Genomic DNA, 23,362 nt, shown 5'->3' on the forward strand with positions numbered 1-23,362 from the left:
GGGCACTCAGGCCTCAATCTGTTAATTTGCAATCTCACATGTACAAAATGGTCAATTTATCTGAGTATTAATTTTATTAGATATTTATTCACTGCATAAATGATGAAAACTGCGCTGGATAGTTCCAACACATTCGTACCTGTTGATACACACTTCTGTCAAAGGATATCATGGCCCAAATTGACATTTTATGATTTATCAGAACTTCCAGTTGATGAGGGATTGAATTGATTGTAGTCATCAGGAATAGTATCTGCAGAGGAAAAAAGGTGGACATTGCTGTATGTAAGACAGAATACATCCTTATATGACAGACTAAGCAAATAATAGTCACCGTTGCATCTGTACTTAAGATTGGACCAGATGATGTTTTCCTGAGAGAAGCAGAAGACGCCCAGCCTTCCTCCTCTCATGCTGGTGTCAAGTGTCAGGCCTGTGTCGGCTACCAGGTCCGAGCCCTCGAAGAACCGAGCCCTAGAAGGTGAATAGTTAGTTGTGCCTTGATTGTGAATGAATATAATGACGTGTATTTACCTAATATAACCAACTTGTGGTCTATGCTGGAGAAACCATCGATAGGACACTTTGTCCTTCCATCCTACGTTCCTGGGATCTTTCCAGAGAAGACGAACTTGCTGCGGAGTGTCTCCGGTGTGCCACAGGGAGTTCCTCAGATATTCTCCAGGCCCAGTTTTGGACTTCACTGCCTTTTTGGGGACAGACATACAAGAAGTGAGCAAAGATGAACTTAAAAAAATTGACCGAGACAGCGAGCGCGTACCTTTAGTTGTATTCCGGGCTCGGCAACGGCTCGGAAAGGCGCAGCTTGCCAATAGGTCTGCTCGGTCTGTTTCCACATAACCACGTAGAAGGACGAAGAGTCCTGGTAACCGAAAATGAAGCCGGCGTAGTCGTCATCTGTTACGGTGTTGACGTGGAAGGTTCCTTCAAAGTCCACACCGTTGAAAGCCGTGTACCCTGCGCGGGAAGGGGTGGCATTTAGTAAAATATCTGTTCATTGAAATAAAAAGAGAGAAAGACTACAATACGCACCTACAGCTAGCCCAGGGTCAGAGTTCATGGTCTGGACTATCTCCATCCCCTATAAATAATCAGAATCATTATATCCTTATTTCTCAAAACCTTTTGAGACTCTTTGTTGGGGTGGACTTTTTCCGTCATAGCAAGGACAATTAAATGTAACGATTATGTAATGATGCGAAACCATGTGAAAAAAGATACTAAAATGTAAAATTTGCACAGAAAGAAAGTCATAGTTAAGCTTACTGATTAACTTAATAAGCACTTGTTGTATCATCAAATTTTATTTCTGGAACGATGTTTGTATTCTCTAAAAACAGGACTCTAATCTTTAAAAAATGAATTTTGAACATTTCTTTCTCTAATACACTTTAAGAAAAGAAACAACTTAATGGTTGCACCATTTTGAGAGAAATTATATGTCAGCATCATATCACCATTTTTAATTTAAAAGATGTCCAAACTTTTTTCCCCCTGAAAAATCCAAATATAATATAACTGAATAATGTATTGTTGTCTATGTAATTTCTGCGAGGAGAAGAAGCGATGCCACATGCTCACCTGGTTGAGAACCACCCAATTGGGATCGATCTGCGAGTCCCCTTCTGGATCCAGAACCACGGTTTGATAAGCTCTAAAATCCGTCAAGGTGACTTCAGCATTCTCTGGACAGTGGTCGACGATGTCGATGACATTGTCTTTGTCAAAGTCCCCTTTACATGCATCCCCCACTTTGTCGTCTGGAACACAAACACTTTTGTTCAGTACAAAAACGCCCATTTCCCACTAAACCATACCACGAAAATTATAACGTAATCACTATCTGAATCTTTTTGGTCCGGGTTGGGGACCAGTCTACAGTTGTCCTCATCATCTTTGACACCGTCATTGTCGTCATCGTCATCACATTCGTCTCCCTGTCAATGATGTTGTACTTTTAGAGGAAGAACATGCAACCACCACAGGGGATTATTGTCACCATGCCGTCCTTGTCTGTGTCCAGCTGAGAAGAGTTAATGACATTGGGACAGTTGTCTTTCGTGTTCTGATGACCATCTCCATCACTACAAAAGAGGAGGAAGTTCAGATGAGGTCATGATTGGCAATTGGGAATTTGAAAAGTGGAAACTGGCTGAAAAAATATGGGAGCAAAGTAGAAACAAATACAACAATCTATGTAAATGGTATGCTGAAAGCAAACAATGTATTTTACAAAACACCAAAATTTAAGTTTCTTTCAGAAATGGTTTAGACCGTAATTACACAATGACACGAAAAAGTGGATTCGTGAGTGCCTACGTGTCTATGTTGTCATCACAGGTATCTCCAACAAGGTCATCATCTGAATCTGACTGCGGACGCCAAAAAGGAAAATAATTTGTCAAGTTTGATAAAGGAAAACGTTTTGGGGGAGGTTCCATACATTTGTTTGGTTAATTACCTGGTTAGGGTTGGCCATGTCAGGACAGCTGTCACAGGCATCTCCCACGCCGTCATTGTCTTTGTCTTTCTGGTCCGGGTTAATCACGCGAAGACAATTGTCCTCATTATTCTTTAAATCTGGTAGAAAAACATTTGGTTGAAAAGTGTGTAAAAGAGTGGAAGGAATCCAAAAGACTGACGCAGTGCGAAACTTGACACTGACAAATAGACGGCCAAATAACCTTGTGTTTTTAAGACAAAGATCAAATAGTTTCCAGGAGCTGTCAACGTTTGGCAGACGCCTGCATGGAAAATTTTCGGGGCAGACACGACCAAGCATGAAAACTGACCTCAGATGTACTGATTAGGAAGAAGTAGGTGGGCCATATTGGAATTAGATAATTCGCCACAAAACAATGGGAGCAAAGGTACGCACAGGGAGTTGAAGTCTCCAGTGGAAAAAAATGAGCATTTAAAGAAGAATTCAGAGGAAAGCTTGTGAAAATTCCTGTAATTACACTGGAAACTATTCACACTGTTTTCGGCCGAACTGGTGAGGTCTTTGCTGTAAACTTGAAAATAAAAAGAGGGGTTTAGGAAAAGAGACCGAGAACAGAACAAGAGGATGTTGAACAAATAAAGCTTTGCCAGGCCAGAGGACACAAAAATAGGACATTAAATACAATATGATTTGTCGACGGATTAACCAATCTTGCCTTCTTTTAAATACCTCTGTTTGCTTTGTATTTTTACAAATAGTAGACTTGAATAAGTTTTGATGTTGTAGTTTTTGTTGCATGAGTTAATATCAAGAAAAAGAGAGTGGGTGCTTTGGTCAGGCCGAAGAGGCAACTTTCAAAGCCTCAAGTGAACATTTTTTTAAATGTCATTTTATGCAATAAAAGTCCAGTTTCTAAACCATCCTTTACTGTGACTTCAGCCACTCCATGACATTTACAAAAATTACACCCTACAATTACAGCCTCTTATACAGAACATTACATGGAAAATTGACTTTAGAGTGCTTGTAAACCAAAAAAAAGTTTTGAAGCGCTTGCCCACCCATCAAGTGAGAAATTACACAACTAAATGAATACTATACTGCATGACACCAAGTGTTGCGCACAAGAAGACGACTGAGACTGCAATAGGAATTACCTCAAACCAGACCTTAAGAGACCAAATTAAGATGACTTTTGGTAATAAAGACCAAGACTGACTCTTTCAGGCGTCTGGGATCGGAACAAGACCTAAAAAACACCTCAAATGTACAAACTCCTTTTGTGAAAGCGTGACTGACACTGAACCATTCTGACGTAATAGTGTGTAATAGTCATTCACATAATGTTGCCATAACACCTGAGTTTCCTTGCCATGACTTGACAGCCAGGCTAGGAGAAGAACTATTACTACATGTAAACTGTGGGGGAAAAAACTCTACAAACTTTAAACGTTTGTTTGATAAACACAAACTTACTATCTCCGTCCATGTCGTCATCACACTCATCTCCCAGCCCATCTTTGTCTGTGTCTCTTTGGGCTTGATTTTCCACAGTTCTGCAGTTGTCACAGGCGTCGCCATGGTGATCTTTGTCGCTGTTCTTTTGGTCCACATTAGGAATCAGCCAGCAGTTGTCCTGCAATGTTCAAACACCCTGTTACATTATTGCCTTAAAAACGGGGGTTTATATGGAAATATTTTTTGTGTAGAAATGTATATTAGTTACATCTATGTTACTGATGCCATCGCTGTCAGCATCCTCATCACAGGCGTCACCCATCCCATCGTTATCAGCATCTTCCTGGCCAGAATTTGGGACAAAGACACAGTTGTCCTAGAAAAAAAGAAATTGAAAGAAACATTATTGAAACTTTTTAAAGGTATGATGGGTTACGGATAGGTAGGGACACATACATAAATAAATAAATAAATATATATATATATATATATATATATATATATATATATATATATATATATATATATATATATATATATTCTTCACCTTATTGCAGTTGTTTTCTAGACAGTTAAGAGGCTCATCAGGATATCCATCAATATCGGTGTCCTTTCCACACTTGTAGCCATTTCCGGCCCAACCAACACCACACTAACATGTACATACAAAAGAGGGATGCTTTTATCTTCTCAAGGTCAAAGTTTTGCAAGTACGATTCAATCTGAAAGTCTGGGGAATTTGTCTGATCTCACCGCACAGCTAATACTGCCGTCTCTTTGCACAACACACTCGCCGTTGGCATGGCATGGATTGGGCTGACCGTTGGGACAGAGTCTGGTACCTTGACAGCCGCTAACCTGGTCACCCGTGAAACCATTTTCACATTCTCCACAGCGAAAGGAGCCCTGGAGAGTACAGCACACGGTCACCAGACACTTGCTTTTGGAGCCCTTAAGATCCTGAACTGGTTTTATTTGACTCTGCTTACGTTCGTGTTGATGCAGTGGGAGTTGGCGGTGCAACCTCCGAGTTGAGGCGGGCTCAGGCACTCATCGATATCCTCACACATCTTAAACACCCATGCAAAGAAAATGTGTCTATATTTTTTCTGCCAAATTCTGATTCAAATTAAATTCTAAAGAATACTAATGCAGTACTGTATATAATAATAGAGTTTCATAAGACAAAGTCATAGTTTTACATTTTCAACAGTCTGGTAGATGTGCGGTAGCCTTTGACCATGCAGTGTATATATATTTAATCAATAAATATGCAGGTAAACTAAAGGTACTAGACCTACTCAAGTACAGTAGCATGAATTTTTCATTCATTACATAACTGCATAGCGATACCTGCTTGTTGGATTGAGCATAGGATATTCCAACTCCGTTCAGTTCTGGTCCATCATATCCCAGAGGACATTTGCCACACCGAAATCCAGGTGCAGTATTCTCACATTTTACACCAGGATAACATGGATTGAACTGACACTAAACATATAGAAATAAGTAAAAAATTAATGTCGCTTTGCCAATTTGAAGATATACTTTAGTACCTCGTCTATGTCATCACAATGAAGCCCATCCCCTGTATATCCATCAGGACAGGGAGCACACTGGTACCCTCCCGTTGATGAGGGAATACACATGTCCTGTTGGAAACACGTTCCAGCTGGACAGGAAGGAGGAATTTGATACGGGCGTGGGCCTCGAGGTGATTCTGGGTTGGTTGGACCTCCACCAAGACTAGCTGACGATATAAAGACAGATATTTTTTAGTTGCTTTGACATCATGTTTTCCCTTACCATACATTATCCAAGTGTATCTGAAAAGAAAAGGCCTTCCAGAAACTGTTTGTAGAAAATAATGACACAAAATCCACTGGAAAGAAATAGTTATGAATTCCATGTCACCTACAACAAGGAAGACACTCTGTGATGGTGTTCTTCAGAAAGTTGGTCTCTTTTATCTTGGACAAAAGATTTAAATTATTAATTTAAAAAACTAAAATTATGACAATCTATTTAGTACATACAACAACGGAAAGATTAAGAATCAGTTACCTGCTGATTAAGCATGTCCTTGAGCTCAGCCAACATGCTCTTTAATTCCTGCATCGCGGTCTGCTCCTCTGTGCTTCTGCTTGCCTGAAAACCTAAGAATATGTCACACAGATGGATTATGATACTCTTGGTGGAGGTTTAGTGGACATTTTGGAAAGGCATTAAAAGTCTGGCGGTTGTGTGTCTCACTACAACTGTTATTGAAACATTTATTGGAATTGCTCATCTGGGAAATTGATTTACTCAAACCATGCTGATCAAAACTCTACACCAGATTGTTTTTTTTTAATACATAATGTGTTCCATGATTGCTCAAACTCATAGGATGATTTATTCTGAACTCATAGTTCTCACATTTTTGGAATAAACTGTAGAAAACTATATTTCAAATAACATTCTTCACAATTCTAAAATGCCATAGACCTTTTTCAATCAGTGACAGGAGTTATTAACAAATCAACCATTCTCACTCAAATTTACACAATTTAGAATATTTGGTTAACAATAACTCATAAACTTAATAGTCATTAAACTTCATAGTTTAAAAAAATGCTTGTGTGGTATTGTGCTCTCACTCAGCAGCTGAATAGGTTGACTCTGATCCAGTCTGCAGTCCTGCAGCGTGGCTACGTTTTCGATGGTGTCGTCAAGCACCAGTTTCATGTCGCTGACCCCACCCTTCATCACAGATGAAAGACAAGACCAGATCAAGTGCCCCGAATGTTATTTTCTATTTACCGTACCCGCAGGGTCCTAAGTGCCACTGTATGTGGACTGCGTGGGATAGACCCAAAAGCAGCTGGCAGGTCATCCACTGTGTGAACCAGCCTGCAGTCCACATAGATGTTGAGGCGAGGGGGCCCTCTTTGCAGACCGCTAGCATGAAGCATCACATGGTGGTCATTGCCGTCGGCCAGGGAACCATGATTGAAACTGGTCGTAGTGTGTCTGCTGTCAGTCTTCTGGTACCTGAGAGTGACTGGAGTGCATCGAAGCCACTAAGTGGTGGATATAAATTCGGCACATGCTGTATTTTCCGTACTAAAAATCGCAGTTTCTTTTAACATTTTGGCTGGCCCTGCGACTCATAATCAAGTGTCACTCTTATATATTTTTGCTTTTCACTCCAACCGCCGACAGCCTGTTACGTTGTTTTTTAGGTGTGAAAACTTTCATGTTAATCGATTCCTATTTAGCTTGTTGTTCTCCATTTTACTATTGTTACTTTGATGTATGTTTGTTCTTGGTTTCTGATAAAAATAGAAAATGGCCCTCGCCAAAAATGCAAGTTTATACTGCAGTGTGATGTTGTTTCCCCTCTTGATTGTGTATGATTTGGCTGGTGCGATTTATACTCCGAAAAATACGATACTTCAGCAATCATCTCTCACCTTTGCTCAATTTGGCCTGAACATTGAGTTCCAGGTACTTGCTGTTGTCTGAAGGGTTGATGACACTGTAAAGAGATGTAGGGGACTTGTTTTGAAGTTTGAAGGTGGACAGCAAGAAGGCTTCGTCCCGTCCTTTATTCTTCAAGTTTCCTTGGAGCAAGTCAGGCAGGCAATCCGGCGACACCAGGAGGTCATACACTAACAGAGGAAGGTTAAAATTTACAAAAGCAGAACCTCTTTGGACTGATATATGTATTCCATACCGGGGATGTTGATCAACTTCAGATTTGTTGGGCAAGCTCACAGTTTCAGATTTGATGTCAAATTGGCACAATCGACAACCAATTAATACTGCATAGAGCATTTTCAAGTAACTGTTTTACATTCTTAATCATAAAATGGGCTCCCAGACATTTTTTTCTCCTTCATGAAAAGTACTAAATGTGATATTTGGCAATCTGCTGTGCATTAGCTTTGCTGAGTATCTTTATGAAGTGTGGCAGGCTGTCCACGTGTGTGCCTGTGTCCTGGGTGAACATGTGAGAAGCTGCTTGCGTTTGTGGCCTGCTGTCTTTTATAGAATGGGGGACAGGACAGGAGTTGCCGAAAGGAATCGAAGCAGCAGCGTACTCTTTCCACTGGAGCTGGTCCACTCGTTTCACATTTGTGTGCATGCGGCCATTTGCGCAACTCAAGAATAACATGAGGTGACGGGAAAATGATGTGGAAAAAATGGAGTGTTGTTTCCAGGCAAATCAGATTTTTTTGCATACGCGCCATTTCAGATGCCAGGTAGAGAGAGAGCTGCTTTTCCAATCAAGACCAATTTAATGGCATTACCTTTTGTCTCTCTGTGTGCCCCATGGCTAACTGGCGTCCAGTCTAGAGTGTAGTCTGTTTTTTTGCCCGAAGTCAGGATTTGCGGTATGGAAGATGAATGAATAAATTCCTCCGATTATGCTAATGTGTGTCAGATTGCTACCATTTATAAATCCCCTATTTGCGGGACATTCTCGGTAATTTGGAACTCGAAATGCACAATAATTACTATAATTCCCCCATAGATTAGATCACGGGCATTTTTTTAAATGCAACACCAGTAGTATTGTATGATTAGTCATATCACTGTATATTATAGTGCCATATGCACCAAACAGTTTCTTTCCCAGGAAACGAGAACACTGAGCAGTTTTGAAATGCAACCAAGCACAATCCCACAATAAATGTTTTCACATGTACAATGGCAGCTGAAATAGCCAGCACTCACCGATCCCTTGAGCTGTAGCAGTGATAAACAGCTGATGCAGTACCAGAGACAGACCCAAGACACCAGGCCACGCACTCATTGTCTCCAGTCAGAAGATGAGCTGGTCTTGGATCTGAAAAGTTTCAGTCGCTTATGATGGAGAAAGCTGAGCACCCAGATGTTGAGGCGAAATCTCAACAGGGGTGAGGTGGCTATTTGGCTACAGGCGCAGCTTTAAAGGCAGAGGGGCGTGAGTTCCCTCCCTCAAGTTGCAAATGAATTGGCTTACATTGCTTTAAAAAAAACTAATGAGGAAAAGATCAATCACAAAGTGAATGGTGCAATTAATATGTGAAATTCAAATTGTCTGATTATGCAGTAGGTTATTTGGCACACTGTATATGTTTAATATGCATAGTTTTATCAACAATATAGGTTGCAAACAGAAATAATATAAAGTGTAGTTAATGTGGATTTAGAGAAGATTGTTTTTTGTTTTCTTTAGTAATTTATAGAGGTGAAATGGTGTCAGTATCAATTTTACCACTTAAAAAAAACCTGTCCTAGATAAATACAGTATGAACACAAAATTGCATGCATTACATAATTGATAGATGAAAGTAAAAAATTATAGCGCTCAAATGTAGTAGTCTCCCTCTTTTATGAAGCTGGTCACAATTTAGTTACTATGGAAAAAATAAGATAGCTGATAAATAAATACCCATCTCCCTGGGCTTACGTGGGATTTCTTTGGGTACTCTGGCTTTCTCCCACAAAAACATGCAGCAAAGGCTGGTTGAACACTCTAAAATGCCCCTAGATGTGAATGGTTGTTTGTCTCATTGTGCCCTACGTTTGGCTGGCCACTGATTCCTGCAGGGTGGCCCCCACCTGGTGCCTGTAGTTAGCTGGGATAGGCTCCAGGACCCCCGTGACCCTTGTGAGTAGTATATGTGATTCAGAAAATGAATGAATGAATATTGAAACAAGATCCTACCAACAACGACAATGAATGTAGCCTAATCCCTGCCCTCCAGGGTAACGTTATCCCAGATGTCCATTCCAGAGCAGAGGTGGATACAGGAACGTGACGTCACTGCACCTGTCTCTGACGTCGCGTGCACATGTTGACGTCAGAGCCGCCCCGCCCTCCTCTGAGCAAACATGGCGGCTGCCATGGAGCTACGATGCTGGGGTGGCGATTGGGATCTGCCGTCCGTCCACATCGAGTCGCTCATCGTACTGGTAACCTTCACGTTTGTTTGCATGAACAAGTGCGCTCCGCTCGTCACTTTTGCCCGGGTAACATGACGTTTTCTTTCGCTGTCTCCTCTTCGGTTAGCTTCCATGCTAACCCGGTCGGTTCACTGCGCCTGTTACCTGTCCGCGCATACATCACGCTGTCGTTACTGGACACGCCCTCTTAATATGTATGCGGATTGGGCATGTTAATATTCGCGAATGTTAGCTTTTTCTAGGCTCTGTAGTTGTTTGTCAGTCATTGCGAACTCAAAGTGTTCCTTCAAGGTCAGTGTGGAGCAAAATGCCTTAGAATCCTCCCACAATCATATTTAGATTGCATAATCTGTTATATTTTGTTTAATCTGGATCTGATATAAAATATACTGGTCAACAGATATTGATAATTATGTTTTAAAAAAATCTTATCTTATTTTGATTTTTTATAACTAACAGTTTTTTTAAATAAAAAGTATTTTTATCTGTTTTCTCCCCTTTTGAGGCATATGCCAAGTTTTCCGGGGCCAAAGTAAACATTTCTACCATAGACTGGACATGGAAAACTCTGACAGGTTGGCCAAAGTAGAATTTTGTGTGCATTCATCCTTTTTAAAGTACTAAGATATTGAGTAAAGGTCCTTTTTTGTTGTTCTTTTGCTCTAAATGAAAAAAAAACAGCAACAGTCCCTGAACTGGTTTGCGGTGACACCTCTGTGAAAGAGCCCTCACAGATTCTCAATTTCCTGAGAAAGCAGGTAATATAAAGTGTTAGTTTTTGTATGTGCCAGACGTTGCACTCGCGTTTAATTAGGATTGGATTAATTCAAATTCTTTCCAGAGGTTTAATGCAGACTATGAGCTCAGCGCCCGTCAAGGAGCTGACACCATGGCGTATATCGCGCTTCTCGAGGAGAAACTACAACCCGCACTGGTGAGGGGACCCCACCTCAAACCAGCTTCTGATAAATGTTTAAAGTGTGACGACTGATTCTTTATCCTTCACGTTACAGTTGCACACTTTCTGGTTGGATGCAGAAAACTACGCCAATCTGACACGGCCTTGGTTTGCCTCCCGTTCTCCCTTCCCCCTTAACTTCCTCGTGCCCAGTCGTCACGCCAACAGGGCCCGCTCCCGCATTCTGCTAACCAAAGGAGATGCACCGCTCTGCAGAATTACAGAGGTGGAAGGCAAGGTAAACACTTGCTTAAGAATGAAAATCTCTATTTATCATCTTTTGTGACTGTTTATTGTGACTGTTTCAGCTGTACAGTGATGCCAAGGAGTGCCTCAATCTCCTCTCCTACAGACTGGGAGCAGCAAACTACTTTTTCGGCAACTTGTACGTTGAAATGGCCTCACTCACAGATAAGATTCAAAATAGTTATTTCATAGCAACTCCTTTATATGGCATCAAATCAAGCAGCGTTATCACAAGCACCGTCGTCTTTTATATAAAGTCAGTTTTCTAGCTTTCCTCTAAAGAATCACAGAAGTGCCAACATTTTTAAAATATAAATAAATAAAAGGACATATGAAAATAAAAAGGTAGATTTCATAATTGAAAAACACTTGGTTATAGTGTAGAAATTATGATCTTTTTCCCCAAGCCATCAATAGATTTGACGACCTTTTGAAAATACTGATTAAAGTGATTGTCATTTAGGTCACTAACTCTGAAGGGAGTTTTTGCACAACGCAGTAGTAGAAAACATTGTCATTTCCAAGGAAAGCAGCTTAGTGAACACATCTGTATTTGTGATTTTAGGCCCACAAGCCTAGACGCTTTTGTGTTTGGTTTTGTGGCGCCGCTCCACAAGGCCCAGCTCCCCAACAGCCCTCTGAAGAGCCACCTCAGACAGCTGGAGAACCTCACACACTTCTGTGACAACATCCTGGCAGACTACTTCAGCTCCGCCCATATTTGTAAGCAGCGTTCATGCCCAGAAAATGTCTGTTTTGAGCATCCAAACACACATGCAGCATATAGTTTTCTCTTTCATTTGCTTCATGCTTGATGGCTTTTTTAGGGATTATAAATGCTTTTCCTAATCTACTAACCCTTGGCCAGCGCTGTCCTTTTTCCATGGGTGTCCTTGTTTTTCCAGGTCTTCCCCCATCTGTTCAGGAAACAATGGATGCCAACCTCCAGAAACTAACTCAGCTTGTAAACAAAGAGTCCAACTTGATAGAAAAGGTGCTTCTGCTTTTCTCTTCTTTTCTTTGCAAGGTTGGCAATTGTCAACACTTTGTGACGCACATTGGGCAAAACATTAGGTGGACCTGAACAAGCTGTGAATTTCCAGTAGATGAGTAGTGCCATAAAAATCTGAACGTGGTCTTTAGCTTATCACGTCTTTCCTCACAGATGGATGACAACCTTCGCAACAGCCCTCAGCACAAACCTCATCACCCAGAGTCCAATTCCAACGTACTCAAAGGAAAAGGTTCAACACCTGCCTAACCTGTGATTTCTTACCAGTGTTCCCGCCTTATGAACAGAATGAAGACCGCTTGTACTGTAGATGACTAAGCGTCATCAACGTGAACCATGACGTAACTAACCGCATCTATAAAAACGAAAGGCAAAATTTGAAGGTAATGATGATGGCTTTCATATACGTCAGTTGGAACGAGAAGAAAGTATGGCTTAAGGTTTAAAAAAAAAAAGACTGCCCAAATGGTGGTGGTTAATGATGGAATGGAATTATTAAGTGAACACAGAACATTCAAATGGAAAGCAAAAAGAAAATGAACCGTCCCGCAAAGAAAGTAAGTGGTGCTGCTTTAACACTTTATTTTTACAGAAAGGAACTGTCGATTATTTTATTAATGTTATTTCCTATATTTGATAACTACCATAGCAACGTGGCTTTAGTCCAAGTGTTGGCAAAGCATGGCCTCCGCTCCTTTAATCCGGCCACAAAAACATTTATCTATCTATCATTTCCGATACTGTATTCTTCAGAGTTGCAGCCTTTAAATTGGCTTATTTAAAATATCAGAGACACAAATGTTTGCCCACCCCTGCTGTAAAAAATAGTCTATGGTCCATCATGCATTAATGTCCGTGAACCTGACCGTAGAAATTCCCTTAGATTTTTTTTTCCACGCTTATATATTGTAAATATTATCATAAAAGTATATGCTAAATGGAGTGAGCCTGTACAAGACGTGGCCACTTAAATGCTTGGCACATTGTGTGAATGAAATGGCCTTAAATATAGAATTATTAATTAAATGGGTATTTGGAATGGGTGCTGCTGCTGTTTCCTGATTAACTTTTGTCGTGTATCTCGTCATAACCTAAAACGTGTGTTATTTTGTTATACATTATACGTGTTCTGTGCTTTTAACCAAACTCCCAATAGCTAGTGGGTCCATAAACAATGTTTTGTTCTGGGCAATGACCAAACTCCTGCCTGAAAACTCCCAGTCAATACGTACAGTCAACTTTTTGTTGTGAAGCAGCACTGAACTAATCACTCTGACCTGTTTTGATATAATTTTGCTGTTTATGTAGTATCATGTAACTGTCAGTTGTTTTGGTTTGTTTGGCTTTTCCAACTCTTCTTTTAAAATTCTATTTCCCCTTGTATTTTATTTTTAACAAGTGCATTGGGCATTTTGAAATAGGAATTCATGTGATAAAATAATGTCACCTTTTCTTTTTATCTTGATATTTGAACACTAAAAGCAATTGCTTTAGGGTAACAGCTTTGAAAGAAATGCATTGTTTTGGGGAATATTGTATTCGATATGCTTGTTTGTGTGCCTTTATTGCTTCTTTACTTTTGAATTTTCATTTGTGCTGCTAAATGATATCTGCGGCTAATGCACTTTGAATGAAAGCTAAAAAGTCTTTAAAAGACAGATCAATAAAACTAAAAGTGTTTGTTTGCAGATGCAAATGCAGTTTGTTTTGTATAATAATACCATTATAAATTAGGCCTGGCATCCACATCCTTAATTTCTTTGATTAATGTTGGTCCACACTTGTATGCAAAATATTTACATTTTAGCATACATGATTCAATGTGAAGTTAATGTGGGCAACATGTCTTTTTGAAGTCTATCTTTTTTCCTGTAAATTAAAATGTAAATGTTCAATGTAATTACTTTCTGCTGGCTGGTTTACATCGGCTCGCCTTGTCTTTCAGATTGTTTGATAGTCTGTTTACTTGTTTGCAGCATAGAACATTCTTTGTTTGGACTTGGCCTTTCACTGCGGAAAAAAATTAGACTTAATTGAGAGAAAATAATGCCAGGCCAACATCAGATAGTGTCCCAGTTATGTTGCCATGAGGGAGAGATTCCTCCGGAGTCATTTAGGGAGTGTATGAAGAAAACACTTCATAAAACTGCAAAAACTCCTCTTTTTTTGTCCAATTGAAATTCAATGTTTTAATTGTTAATGGTCAAATTTGAGTTATAGGTCGTGTTGACTGATAGTATCAGCTATGATATTTTGTGGTTGGACCAATCAGATACTACAGTTATTAGGTGGTTCGGTACTGTGTGTAGGTACTGAGGCCACCTACTGATGAAACTTAGTAATGTGGATGAATCACAACATTCTAAGTGAGCAAATACAAAAACAATCATATTTATTCATTTAAACACGTTTCCACTAAAAACAAACACAACAAATCAAATCAGTTACAAAAATGTTCATATAAAACAGGTGTATTCACAATAAGAAACAAAGTGCTGAAGTATTATTTATTGATTATACTTTAGGCTGATAAAAAGGCTTTAATTTGTTCATTTTGTAACATTTAGTTTGTTATGGTTTAGACAGATTTACAAAATTGACTTGTTTCTAAAATGTATAGCAAAAAAAAGACGAGAAGGACTCACATGGGAACTTTGTCTATTTTGCATTTGATATCTTGAAGATGTGAGTCATTAATACGTCAGATATTTACAATTTTTTAAATATTGTTAAAATAAGGAATACATCTGCAGTATGTTGTATTGAATGTACAGTGTTTTGACTTGACCATGTAGTTTTATACAACAGTGAGCTTTTATAGACTACTAGTATGCTTAAAGTCAATAACTTCCTAACCTGAACTCCAATGACAACTGGTGCATGTTTGGGGCCTAGCAACCTCGGGCAAACTCCGGTAGGTCGGGCACCAACCTGACCTCCAATCGACCGGGCACGTCCAGGGCCAGAACAGGGTGACATGGTCCGGTGATGCCGTGCCTAAAAGACCCCAACGACTGACCCGTTTGTGCATTATAGAAGCACAGACGACCCCACTGGTAGTCCAGAAGTATCCCCACCCGTTCAGGCGACTCCACCACAAAGACGTTGAACTGAGTAGCACCGTGGGTCATTTGATACCTGCAACTAAAGAAGAGACTTTTTAGACAACTCGAGCAGAGAAACAAGTCTGAAATTCAACGTACCCAGATGGTGAAGGGGTGCACTGTAAACACCATGAAAGCTTGTTTTCACCCAGTGAACATTTTCTTTGAGCTGAGATCTGTGCAACTCCAAGCCTGTAAGCTGGACATCCTGACACGGTCGTCTCCCAGTAGTGGTGGCCTCTTGCTGGTAATAACTCACCTAGAATGGATGGGGGCCTAAAAAGTGCAAATTGATGGCAAACATTTTGTTTAAAATTGAAACATTATGTATTCGATCCCATTTTTACTTTTTACACGAACACAGAATAACCTGAATATGCTTGCGAATTCAAAGTTTCTGTTTTGGACTATCCTTTTAAATTTTGTGTTACGGTTTGCCCATTGAAATGAATAGATACTCACTGGTTTTCTGTGGGTGATACGTGTTCATAAGAATCTTGTGACAATGAAACAATGGTTTGGTCTTCTGACAGCTCCAGAGCAGGATGAGCTGAAGCTTTTAACAGGTGAAATCTTGTTCCTGAAAAGCATTCACATAAAAAAAAATGCCAAACACTTTTCGAACACCTCATTAGCTGGACTGCATCAGCCAGGGATCTTATTATGTTTGGATCTCTTTTCGAACCTTTAGTTGAAATAAGAGCCGCTTCACTTTGTTCACTGACTCCAGCTTCATTCACAGCTTTGATGTAAAACAGATAATTCTCATTGGGTTGCAGCAAAACTCCATATTCACAGCTTTTTATTCCTGCAATCGATCTAGAGGAATGACAAAGAAATAGTTAGTTGTGCAAAAATATTAGGCATCCAAAACTTTGTTATTTGTCATTTTAATAAAAGGGCAAAAAATGGCTCCACGCGTGATATCTTGATGCTGGCCTAAGACTTGAATTTGGAAAATAAGGTCATAAACCCAACATGGCCCACCTAAGCCCATCTCCTTCCAACTCATACTGGCGACAGTACTCCAAGATAAAACTCTGTCCGGGATCTTGTTTTGCCGGACTCCATCTGAGCTCGGCCGAGTCCCAGGTGACGGTGCAGCGTTCGGTATCAATGACTGGCACTGACGGCGCTGAAAAAGTCATTGTTGTGTTCAGCGTATGAGTTCGAGCAGACTTTACTGGCCAAGGTGTGCGCTGACCTGTGGTGAAGACACGCCTCTCGCTTGGAAGTGAGCAGCCTGTGTAGTTGACAGCCATGACCCACACCTTATAAGACTTATCTGGCTCCAGCTCCTCCAGAATACAGTAACTTTCCTTTACAGTCACACGGTACTCGCCCGACACAGCTGGGGGAGAAAAAAAGTCCTCACAATTTAATTATAACGGTATCTTATAGATACCCTTAATGAATACTGTACGCTGTACATAGAATGGCATCTTTTTGAGAGCTGAATTTGTTATGGGATATAGCATTATATTGTCATACAGCATCCTACATTGGCCTATAGTACCGTATTTTTCGCACTATAAGTCGCACCTGAGTAGGTTTCATTTTTGGGGGGCGGTATTTTAATTGATCAGAAACCAAGAACAACGATACATTAAAGAAACAATGGTAAAATGGAGAAGAAAGGGCTAAATAGGCATCTGTTAACATAACAGTTTTCAGATATCTGTAGCCTAAAAAACAACATAATGGGCTGTTTGTGGTCAGAGAAAAAAAACAAGTCAGAGGGCCAGGGAAATTATGGAAAAAAGGCATGACTTATCGTCCGGAAAATACGGTCCGTGGCACAAATATTCATAATGTTTTGTCAATGATTTGGGAGCAAATGTAATCTATAAATGAGTCTATTGTATGACATTGCAATAATTGGTTATAGTTGAGCAAAGCCTGCATATATATCGTCAATAGTATTCTACCTCCTTGTGGCTCTTCCATGCAATAGACCTGGAAGCAGTCAATGACGTCTCCAGGGTTGACACTCCAGTAAACGGTGACACTAGTGCTGGAGGCTGATCCCGCCTCCTGGGGCTCCAGTGTGGGCTTCTGAGGGGCTGTGGCACAGATAAGTAAACGTTAATCACCTGCGAGTTGGCCCTGTGCTCTCAGCGCATGCATCTGCATACCTGGAATTCCCTTTCGTTGAGCCAGCTGCGGGTTGGAGGAGTTGGCTTTGGCGTAATCCTCAAACACTAGCAATCCCTGGGAGCCCAACTCCAGGGACGTGGTTGACTCCAGAGCTGCCTTAAGACTGACCACACAACAATTGGTTGTTGAATTGGAAATGAACATGATTTACCCTACATCTGTGAGCATTTTTTACAATTGTTGTTGATGCTCTGCTGTGGTCACCAACTTTGCTAACTCATACAGTATATTTTAACTATGTATTCATAAAGAATATAAAAAAATGGGAACATCTTTCAAGTCCCCTCATTTCGTAACACCATTTCAAAGAGACGGTAAAACTGAAAATTACTTTTCAGAAGGCAAATTCACTATTTTTTCTGTACATTTTGAAATGAACTTGTTAAATATATGTGCAAGACTCTTTTTTTCTTCACTGAGAGCCAATAATCTATGCAGAAGGGAAACATTATGAACTAATTTAGTGTAACACGTAATAATACCTTGCATCAATGTCATCCAAAGTCTAAAGGGAAAACACATTAAATGACAGTCAGCACAGACTTGATTCAAAGACAAGGAGAGTATTGTATATTGTATTAAATGGCACTGATAGTAACTTATGGTTGGAATCCTTACCCGAGCTTCCGCGTCAGCCTCTCTGGCTGTCGTCTCCAGGGTGGCCTTGGCCGAGTCAATGCTCTCCTGGAAGGCGACAATCTGGTCGTAGAGCTGCTCCAGTTTGGCCTTCTTTTCTTCCTCCATCTCTACAGACATGTCATTATACTGCTGCATCACCAAGGCCATCGTCTCATCATTCTGCGCCTGCATGGCCGCCTCGCTCTCCACGCACTGGTGCTGGATGACAGAAGAGTGGAGATGTGTCACAAAAGGTTAGGAGGAGCAAATTAATTATTCTCAGTGATCTATAAGGGTGAAATTATGGTAGAAATATCCTTCAGAAAAACAGTCTAATAAGATCAAGTTATAAGAATTGGATGTTGTGTTTTTGAAATTGCGCTTTTTAAAAATCCACCCCAAAAATATTTTCACGTATATGAAAATCAGTCAAAACCCCATATTTGATAGAGCACATTTTTAAAACCTTGAATCGTTTTTATTTTAATTGACCTGTTTGAGACAGGAAAAATATATATATAATGTAAGTATACTGTACCTCCACACAGTGGTAGGCCAACTCCAGCTCAGATACCAGGTCCTCGATGTTCTCAGTCCTCGCTTGTAGTTCTGAAATCCAGTCACTCAGTTGCTCCTGTTACAGGTCAGACATCCACCATTTAGCAAACTTTCATTCATTTTGAACGTAAATGTTTTTGGACTTCTTTTCAACACATTATCTGACCCTGAGGAGAAAGCTTTATTGTTCTTCTTCAATAATGGGCAGGTGTCATTTCATTTAAGGCAGTTTGGAATAGCTTTCCAGTGTAGTGACCACTGTGGCTAAAAGGTTTAGCAAGTTTCAAATGGACATGTACCACATGCATACATTCGAATAATCCCATACCTTGACGTCCTCAAAAGCTTTGTACACTGCAGTCACCTCATGACCATCATGGTTGCCAGAATCACAGTCATCCATCGAGAGCAAAGACTGACAAGTGAGACAGAACCAATCCAGACCCTGTAGCTCTTCAGCCAGTTTGGCCTGAATCTGCTCCTCAGCATCAATGATGTCATAATCAGCCTCAATGAGCTCCTCGTTCTTGAAGTCATCTTTCTCCTCTTCTTCAACCACCTGAACCGACACATGCTCTGCTTCCTGTACATCTCCCCATCCTCCAAGTTCTGCTAGTTCGCTGCTGTCTAGTCTAGTTATAATCTCATAATCACTTGTCAAATCTGGAATATCTTCGGGTATCTCGTCTTGTTCTTTCTTTACCCCCTCAGACTCTATGTAAGGAACTGTCTCCAGGTCTGCATCTATTTCTGTCGCAACTTCTCTATTTTCATCCATGTCTGCAGCATGTGATTGCAGGTTCTCCTCTTGGCGCATGAATAAATCTTCTTGTGGGACAAAGCTCATCAGAGGAGAAAAAATATCCTCATCTTTGTCCCTCATTGTTTCCAACTCATCTGTCCCTGCATTTTCTACTGAAGGTGCAGGTGAAGGTGTTTTTGTAGATTTTTCAGACTTTCTAATTGGTTCTTCCAGCTGAGGCAACTGTATTGTATCCATAGTGTGGCGATCAGGTGTACTGGTTTGTTCAAATTCTACGTTTGGATCAGGAAGAGTCACTCTATCACATTTGGTTATCCTCCCTGAGCTTGGACTCATGTTTATGTCCATCTCCAAAGCTTGGCCTTTTGGGACAAGGAGAATCAAGTCATTGTCCCTTTCAGTCTTCAAAGTATCAGCCTTGCTGTCTTTTGAAGGTGTGTGGTACGTATGGGCATTCATTTCTGGTGTTGTCTTACTCCAATCTGCTTTTTGCTCTTCTATTTTGGTCATGACCTCCAACTCATTGTCAGGTGCAAAACAAACACACTCTTTTAGCGCAACATTCTGTGTCAAAATATCCGTTTGTGTTTCTTTTTGAGGAATACTTGTTATTTCCTGAAGATCAATTTGGAGATTAGTCTGGGTCACATCAGCTGTTTTTTCAGTTACATCCACAGCTGCATGCACCATGGGGCCATACTCAGTGAGGACCTCAAGTGCAGGTTCATTGGGATTGAGCTCAATTTTCTTATATTTCTCTTCTACCAATGAGTCCTCCCATTTTCTGTCTGCTTTTTCAGCCGGGATCTCCTCCAGGATGTCCACATCAATAACTATTGCCGGCTCATAGCCCACTGTGTCGTCCCTCTGTAGAACCTCAATAACATTAGGTGGAATCTCAAGTTTCTGTTTCTGCACTACCTCTTTCTGAGAGTTCTCTTGTGTTTTACTTTGACTTTCATCTTTAACGTGTTCATTTGTTGTCTCCACTGTTACAATCTTAGAGTCTAAAGGTATGTTAATGGATCTCTCAGGAATTTGATATGTTGCCTGCTGGTCTTCTTTCTTTTGACTATCTTCATGAATTAAATCTCTATTAACAAGGGGTTCTTGACTATCCTCGCAGTAATGTAATTCTTTGTCTTCAATTTCTAGACCTTGCTCTTTTGACTTTGATATATCTGAATCTTTTACTAGTCCATGGTCTACAGCTTGTTTTGGATCTTCTGCTTTGTCATAGTCTTCTTCTTCTGCCACAGCTCTTGTAAGACATCCAGTCATTTCAAACTCACTCAGGGACCACATCATCCTCCGGTCTTGTTGATCTTCCACCACTTCCAATGGAATGTCCACTGTGGGTGTGTCATCTTTCAAAATGAACTTTTCCAGGTATCCTTCTGCCTCCTCTGAATCCGAAAAACATTTCTTAAAAGATTTCTCAGATGCCACGCTCCCTACCTCGGAGTATTCCTCCTCATCGCTCTTTCTCTTCTCACCTACTGCGTCTTCATAAAGGTCTGAGTACATGAAAGACATGGCGGTGGGTTCTTCCAGCAGAATGGGATCAATTATCTTAGGGGGTCCAGGGGAGATAAATATAGGCGTGAGTGTGGTTTCTTCACTTCCAAACAACACCGAGCCGCTCTCCTTCGTGGATCTCTGACTGTCTCTTCTCACCCTTGAACCTTTTACTTCCTCCTCCATTTTTTGCTGCAGTACCTTTGAGGGAGCGCCTTCTCCATAGAAGACCTCATCCAGGTGTTCGCCAACTATCTCTACTTCTGTCACCATGACAAATGAGTCCTCCGGCTCTGATGGCTTGTATTTGTCTACCTTTGACTCCACCGTACATTCCATCATGGGTTCTTCCCCTTGCTCTTTAAGTTCTGGAGTTTTTTGTCCAGGAGCCACCTCATCCACCAGGGTAAATTTCTCAAAGTAATCAATGTCTTTGGAGTCATCTTGCAGTATGGGTGAGTGTTTCAGCTCAGTGTCCACCAGAGACTGGGTGTCTTCATTTGAGGGCTGTGGATTAATCACAATAAGGAAAGTGATTCAAAGTTTTGCCACAAGTAAACAAAAGTAAAATAAATTCATAAGACTCAATAAATACCTCAACAGATTCGAGTATTTGCACCTGTTGAGAAGGGGGATTGTTCTGGGTGGTTTCATTGAGGTGGGTTCGAGTCCTGATCTTGGGAGTCTCATCCAAGTAAGTCAAGTTGTCCTTCAGTTCTGTGCTCTCCTCTTCGTCAACTGTGGGAAGTTTAGATGGAACTTTGATGTTAAGAATCTCGTAGCCCTCTGAAATCAAACTAAATAACTGCTGATCTTTGTTTTTTATCTCTTCCAAATCTGTCTCTGTTCCGGTCTGTGGCTCTTTGACATTGGGAAGCGACACTTCTGCCATCTCGGGTCTCTCCTCTCCCAGAGCTGAGGCTGATCTTAAACTGCCGGGTCTGGTCAGTCTGTTCCTCAATCTGCTGCTCCTTCCTGACCTTGTCCTCCTGCGAAGTACTTTGTCCTCATCAAAGATGATGGTGATTTTCCCAGCAGCTCCAGACCCTTCTGTGTTACAAGCTTCTGTGATGGAGCTGGTCTCAGAGGCCCAAGGAGTGGAGCAGCGACTAGAAGCCGTCTCCCACACGATACCACTGTCCTCGCTCTGGACTGTGACCATGGAGAATGAAGGATCCACCATTAAGCACTGGAGTCTGGGCTTCACAGACTGGTCCTGGACAACCTCCCTTAGACTAAAAAGGAAGAGAGAAGCCAATTGAGCTCCAAAGGCCATTACATACACCCCGACAAATGAGGGTGACATTCTTACAAAATAAGGATAAAACAAAACCTGCATTGACTTCAAATATCTGTAATGCAAAATAAGCCGGGACTTCAAAAACACATTTTTGTTTCTCAAACTATGGATAGGCAAGGAATGTATTGGCAGAATAAGGCTGTCCTCAGTGCCTAAATGTATCAGATCATCACGCTAGCTGCAGAGTAGATCATTTTAGGACTTAAATAACATAGCCACTTGTGCCATTCGAAATCTGAATTTTAACACTTAGGAAAGAGTAAAAAAATAATAATAAGTGTTTAATAGGCCTTGTTTGTTAAGCACCTGTTTTGCAGTTCTTCCACCTCATCCTCATCGTCCTGGCTGATGACATCTGAAGCCTCACCCTGGAACTCTGTGAGCTTGGTTAACTCGAAATCCAAATTCTCACATTCTTCCATCTTTCCTCTACTTATGGGGATCTTTTATATTGTGTTCTTGGTGTTTTTGGCTGTTCTTGCGTCCAGGACCGTCAGTCTGTTCCATTTGTGTCATTCTAAGATGGGTGGGGTCTATTTGACTCAGCTGACTCAGAAATAGACTAACAGGGGAACGGAGAGGGGGTTTGTATAGAGTATATAGGGGTATGGGGGGTGTTCAATCTGATTGGGTCTCGGCTCTGGCATAATTTACAATGCCTACATTTCATTCCACTTAATTCCTAGAAAATATTACTAGCAATGTGGGTAAACAGACATGATGTGGACATCAATCTGCACTAAGCAATTGCAGCTGGAGTCGTGTAACTTTAAGATCAAAATCCCAAAGTTAAATATAGGCCATGTGCTGAAACAGTACTCCCTCATCTCCCCTGCTGTTGTTGGCAATGCTTAATAGGGCTACTCACATGCACTTTTTAATTTGACTCTTAAATGTTTGAGACCCTCGCAAAAAAACATCTTTTTAAAATCTGCCATGATCTGATTTAAACGAAAACTCTCACTTCAGTTTCAAGTTTGCTGTTTTTACATTTTTGTTAGTCAAAACAAAAAAGGCTTATTTCAACAATTTTTGTTGTTGCTTAAAACACCTGTATAGATGTGAACAGAACTAGAATAGTAAACAATTGATCAGCTTTGAAAGGGCTTCAAATATCTCCTTTCACACCGTCCATGCAATATAGAGGACTTATTGAACTCAATAATTTGGTGCCTAAGACCATTTGTATTATTGATGTCAGAGGAAAAATACAGGCAATCTTATATTTGATTGGCAAAAATAGGAATGTATCATTTTATTTATTTCTAT

General features: G+C 40.6%; 3 protein-coding genes across 5 annotated transcripts; 1 reads left to right on the plus strand and 2 right to left on the minus strand.

The window, feature by feature from the left end:
• Positions 1 to 67: 67 nt before the first annotated feature.
• On the minus strand, positions 68 to 8,853 carry thbs4a (thrombospondin 4a). The gene is made up of 23 exons (XM_077600378.1): positions 8,645 to 8,853; positions 7,378 to 7,575; positions 6,730 to 6,965; positions 6,562 to 6,664; positions 5,987 to 6,078; positions 5,841 to 5,892; positions 5,479 to 5,672; positions 5,276 to 5,413; positions 4,912 to 4,992; positions 4,676 to 4,828; positions 4,470 to 4,574; positions 4,191 to 4,298; positions 3,941 to 4,100; positions 2,483 to 2,601; positions 2,341 to 2,393; positions 2,021 to 2,105; positions 1,862 to 1,958; positions 1,603 to 1,781; positions 1,054 to 1,102; positions 782 to 978; positions 535 to 707; positions 335 to 474; positions 68 to 253 (listed from the first exon to the last, which is right to left on the minus strand). The coding sequence occupies exons 1-23, from the start codon at positions 8,721 to 8,723 to the stop codon at positions 189 to 191; spliced, it is 2,856 nt and encodes a 951-aa protein (XP_077456504.1). The 5' UTR covers positions 8,724 to 8,853; the 3' UTR covers positions 68 to 188.
• Positions 8,854 to 9,717: 864 nt separating this feature from the next.
• mtx3 (metaxin 3) lies at positions 9,718 to 13,821 on the plus strand. Of its 3 annotated transcripts, none has more exons than XM_077600381.1 (9): positions 9,718 to 9,868; positions 10,365 to 10,434; positions 10,541 to 10,617; positions 10,701 to 10,793; positions 10,873 to 11,055; positions 11,126 to 11,202; positions 11,629 to 11,786; positions 11,969 to 12,057; positions 12,229 to 13,821. In XM_077600381.1, exons 1-9 carry the CDS (start codon positions 9,788 to 9,790, stop codon positions 12,322 to 12,324), a joined length of 924 nt encoding a protein of 307 aa, XP_077456507.1. In that variant the 5' UTR covers positions 9,718 to 9,787; the 3' UTR covers positions 12,325 to 13,821. The 3 variants fall into 3 exon arrangements, with proteins under 3 accessions (XP_077456507.1, XP_077456506.1, XP_077456508.1); XM_077600380.1 differs by having other exon boundaries at positions 9,808 to 9,897; XM_077600382.1 differs by lacking the exon at positions 9,718 to 9,868 and adding an exon at positions 9,879 to 10,150.
• Positions 13,822 to 14,822: 1,001 nt separating this feature from the next.
• Positions 14,823 to 23,200, minus strand: cmya5 (cardiomyopathy associated 5). Its single transcript, XM_077601035.1, has 14 exons — positions 22,400 to 23,200; positions 21,389 to 22,028; positions 18,841 to 21,300; positions 18,493 to 18,588; positions 17,955 to 18,173; positions 17,819 to 17,841; positions 17,315 to 17,439; positions 17,108 to 17,242; positions 16,384 to 16,530; positions 16,167 to 16,314; positions 15,865 to 15,998; positions 15,642 to 15,759; positions 15,279 to 15,455; positions 14,823 to 15,219 (listed from the first exon to the last, which is right to left on the minus strand). Exons 1-14 carry the CDS (start codon positions 22,513 to 22,515, stop codon positions 14,967 to 14,969), a joined length of 4,791 nt encoding a protein of 1,596 aa, XP_077457161.1. The 5' UTR covers positions 22,516 to 23,200; the 3' UTR covers positions 14,823 to 14,966.
• Between the last annotated feature and the right edge of the window lie 162 nt (positions 23,201 to 23,362).

This window comes from Stigmatopora argus, chromosome 5 (assembly GCF_051989625.1).
Source record: "Stigmatopora argus isolate UIUO_Sarg chromosome 5, RoL_Sarg_1.0, whole genome shotgun sequence".
NCBI classification, from domain to species: Eukaryota; Metazoa; Chordata; class Actinopteri; order Syngnathiformes; family Syngnathidae; genus Stigmatopora; species Stigmatopora argus.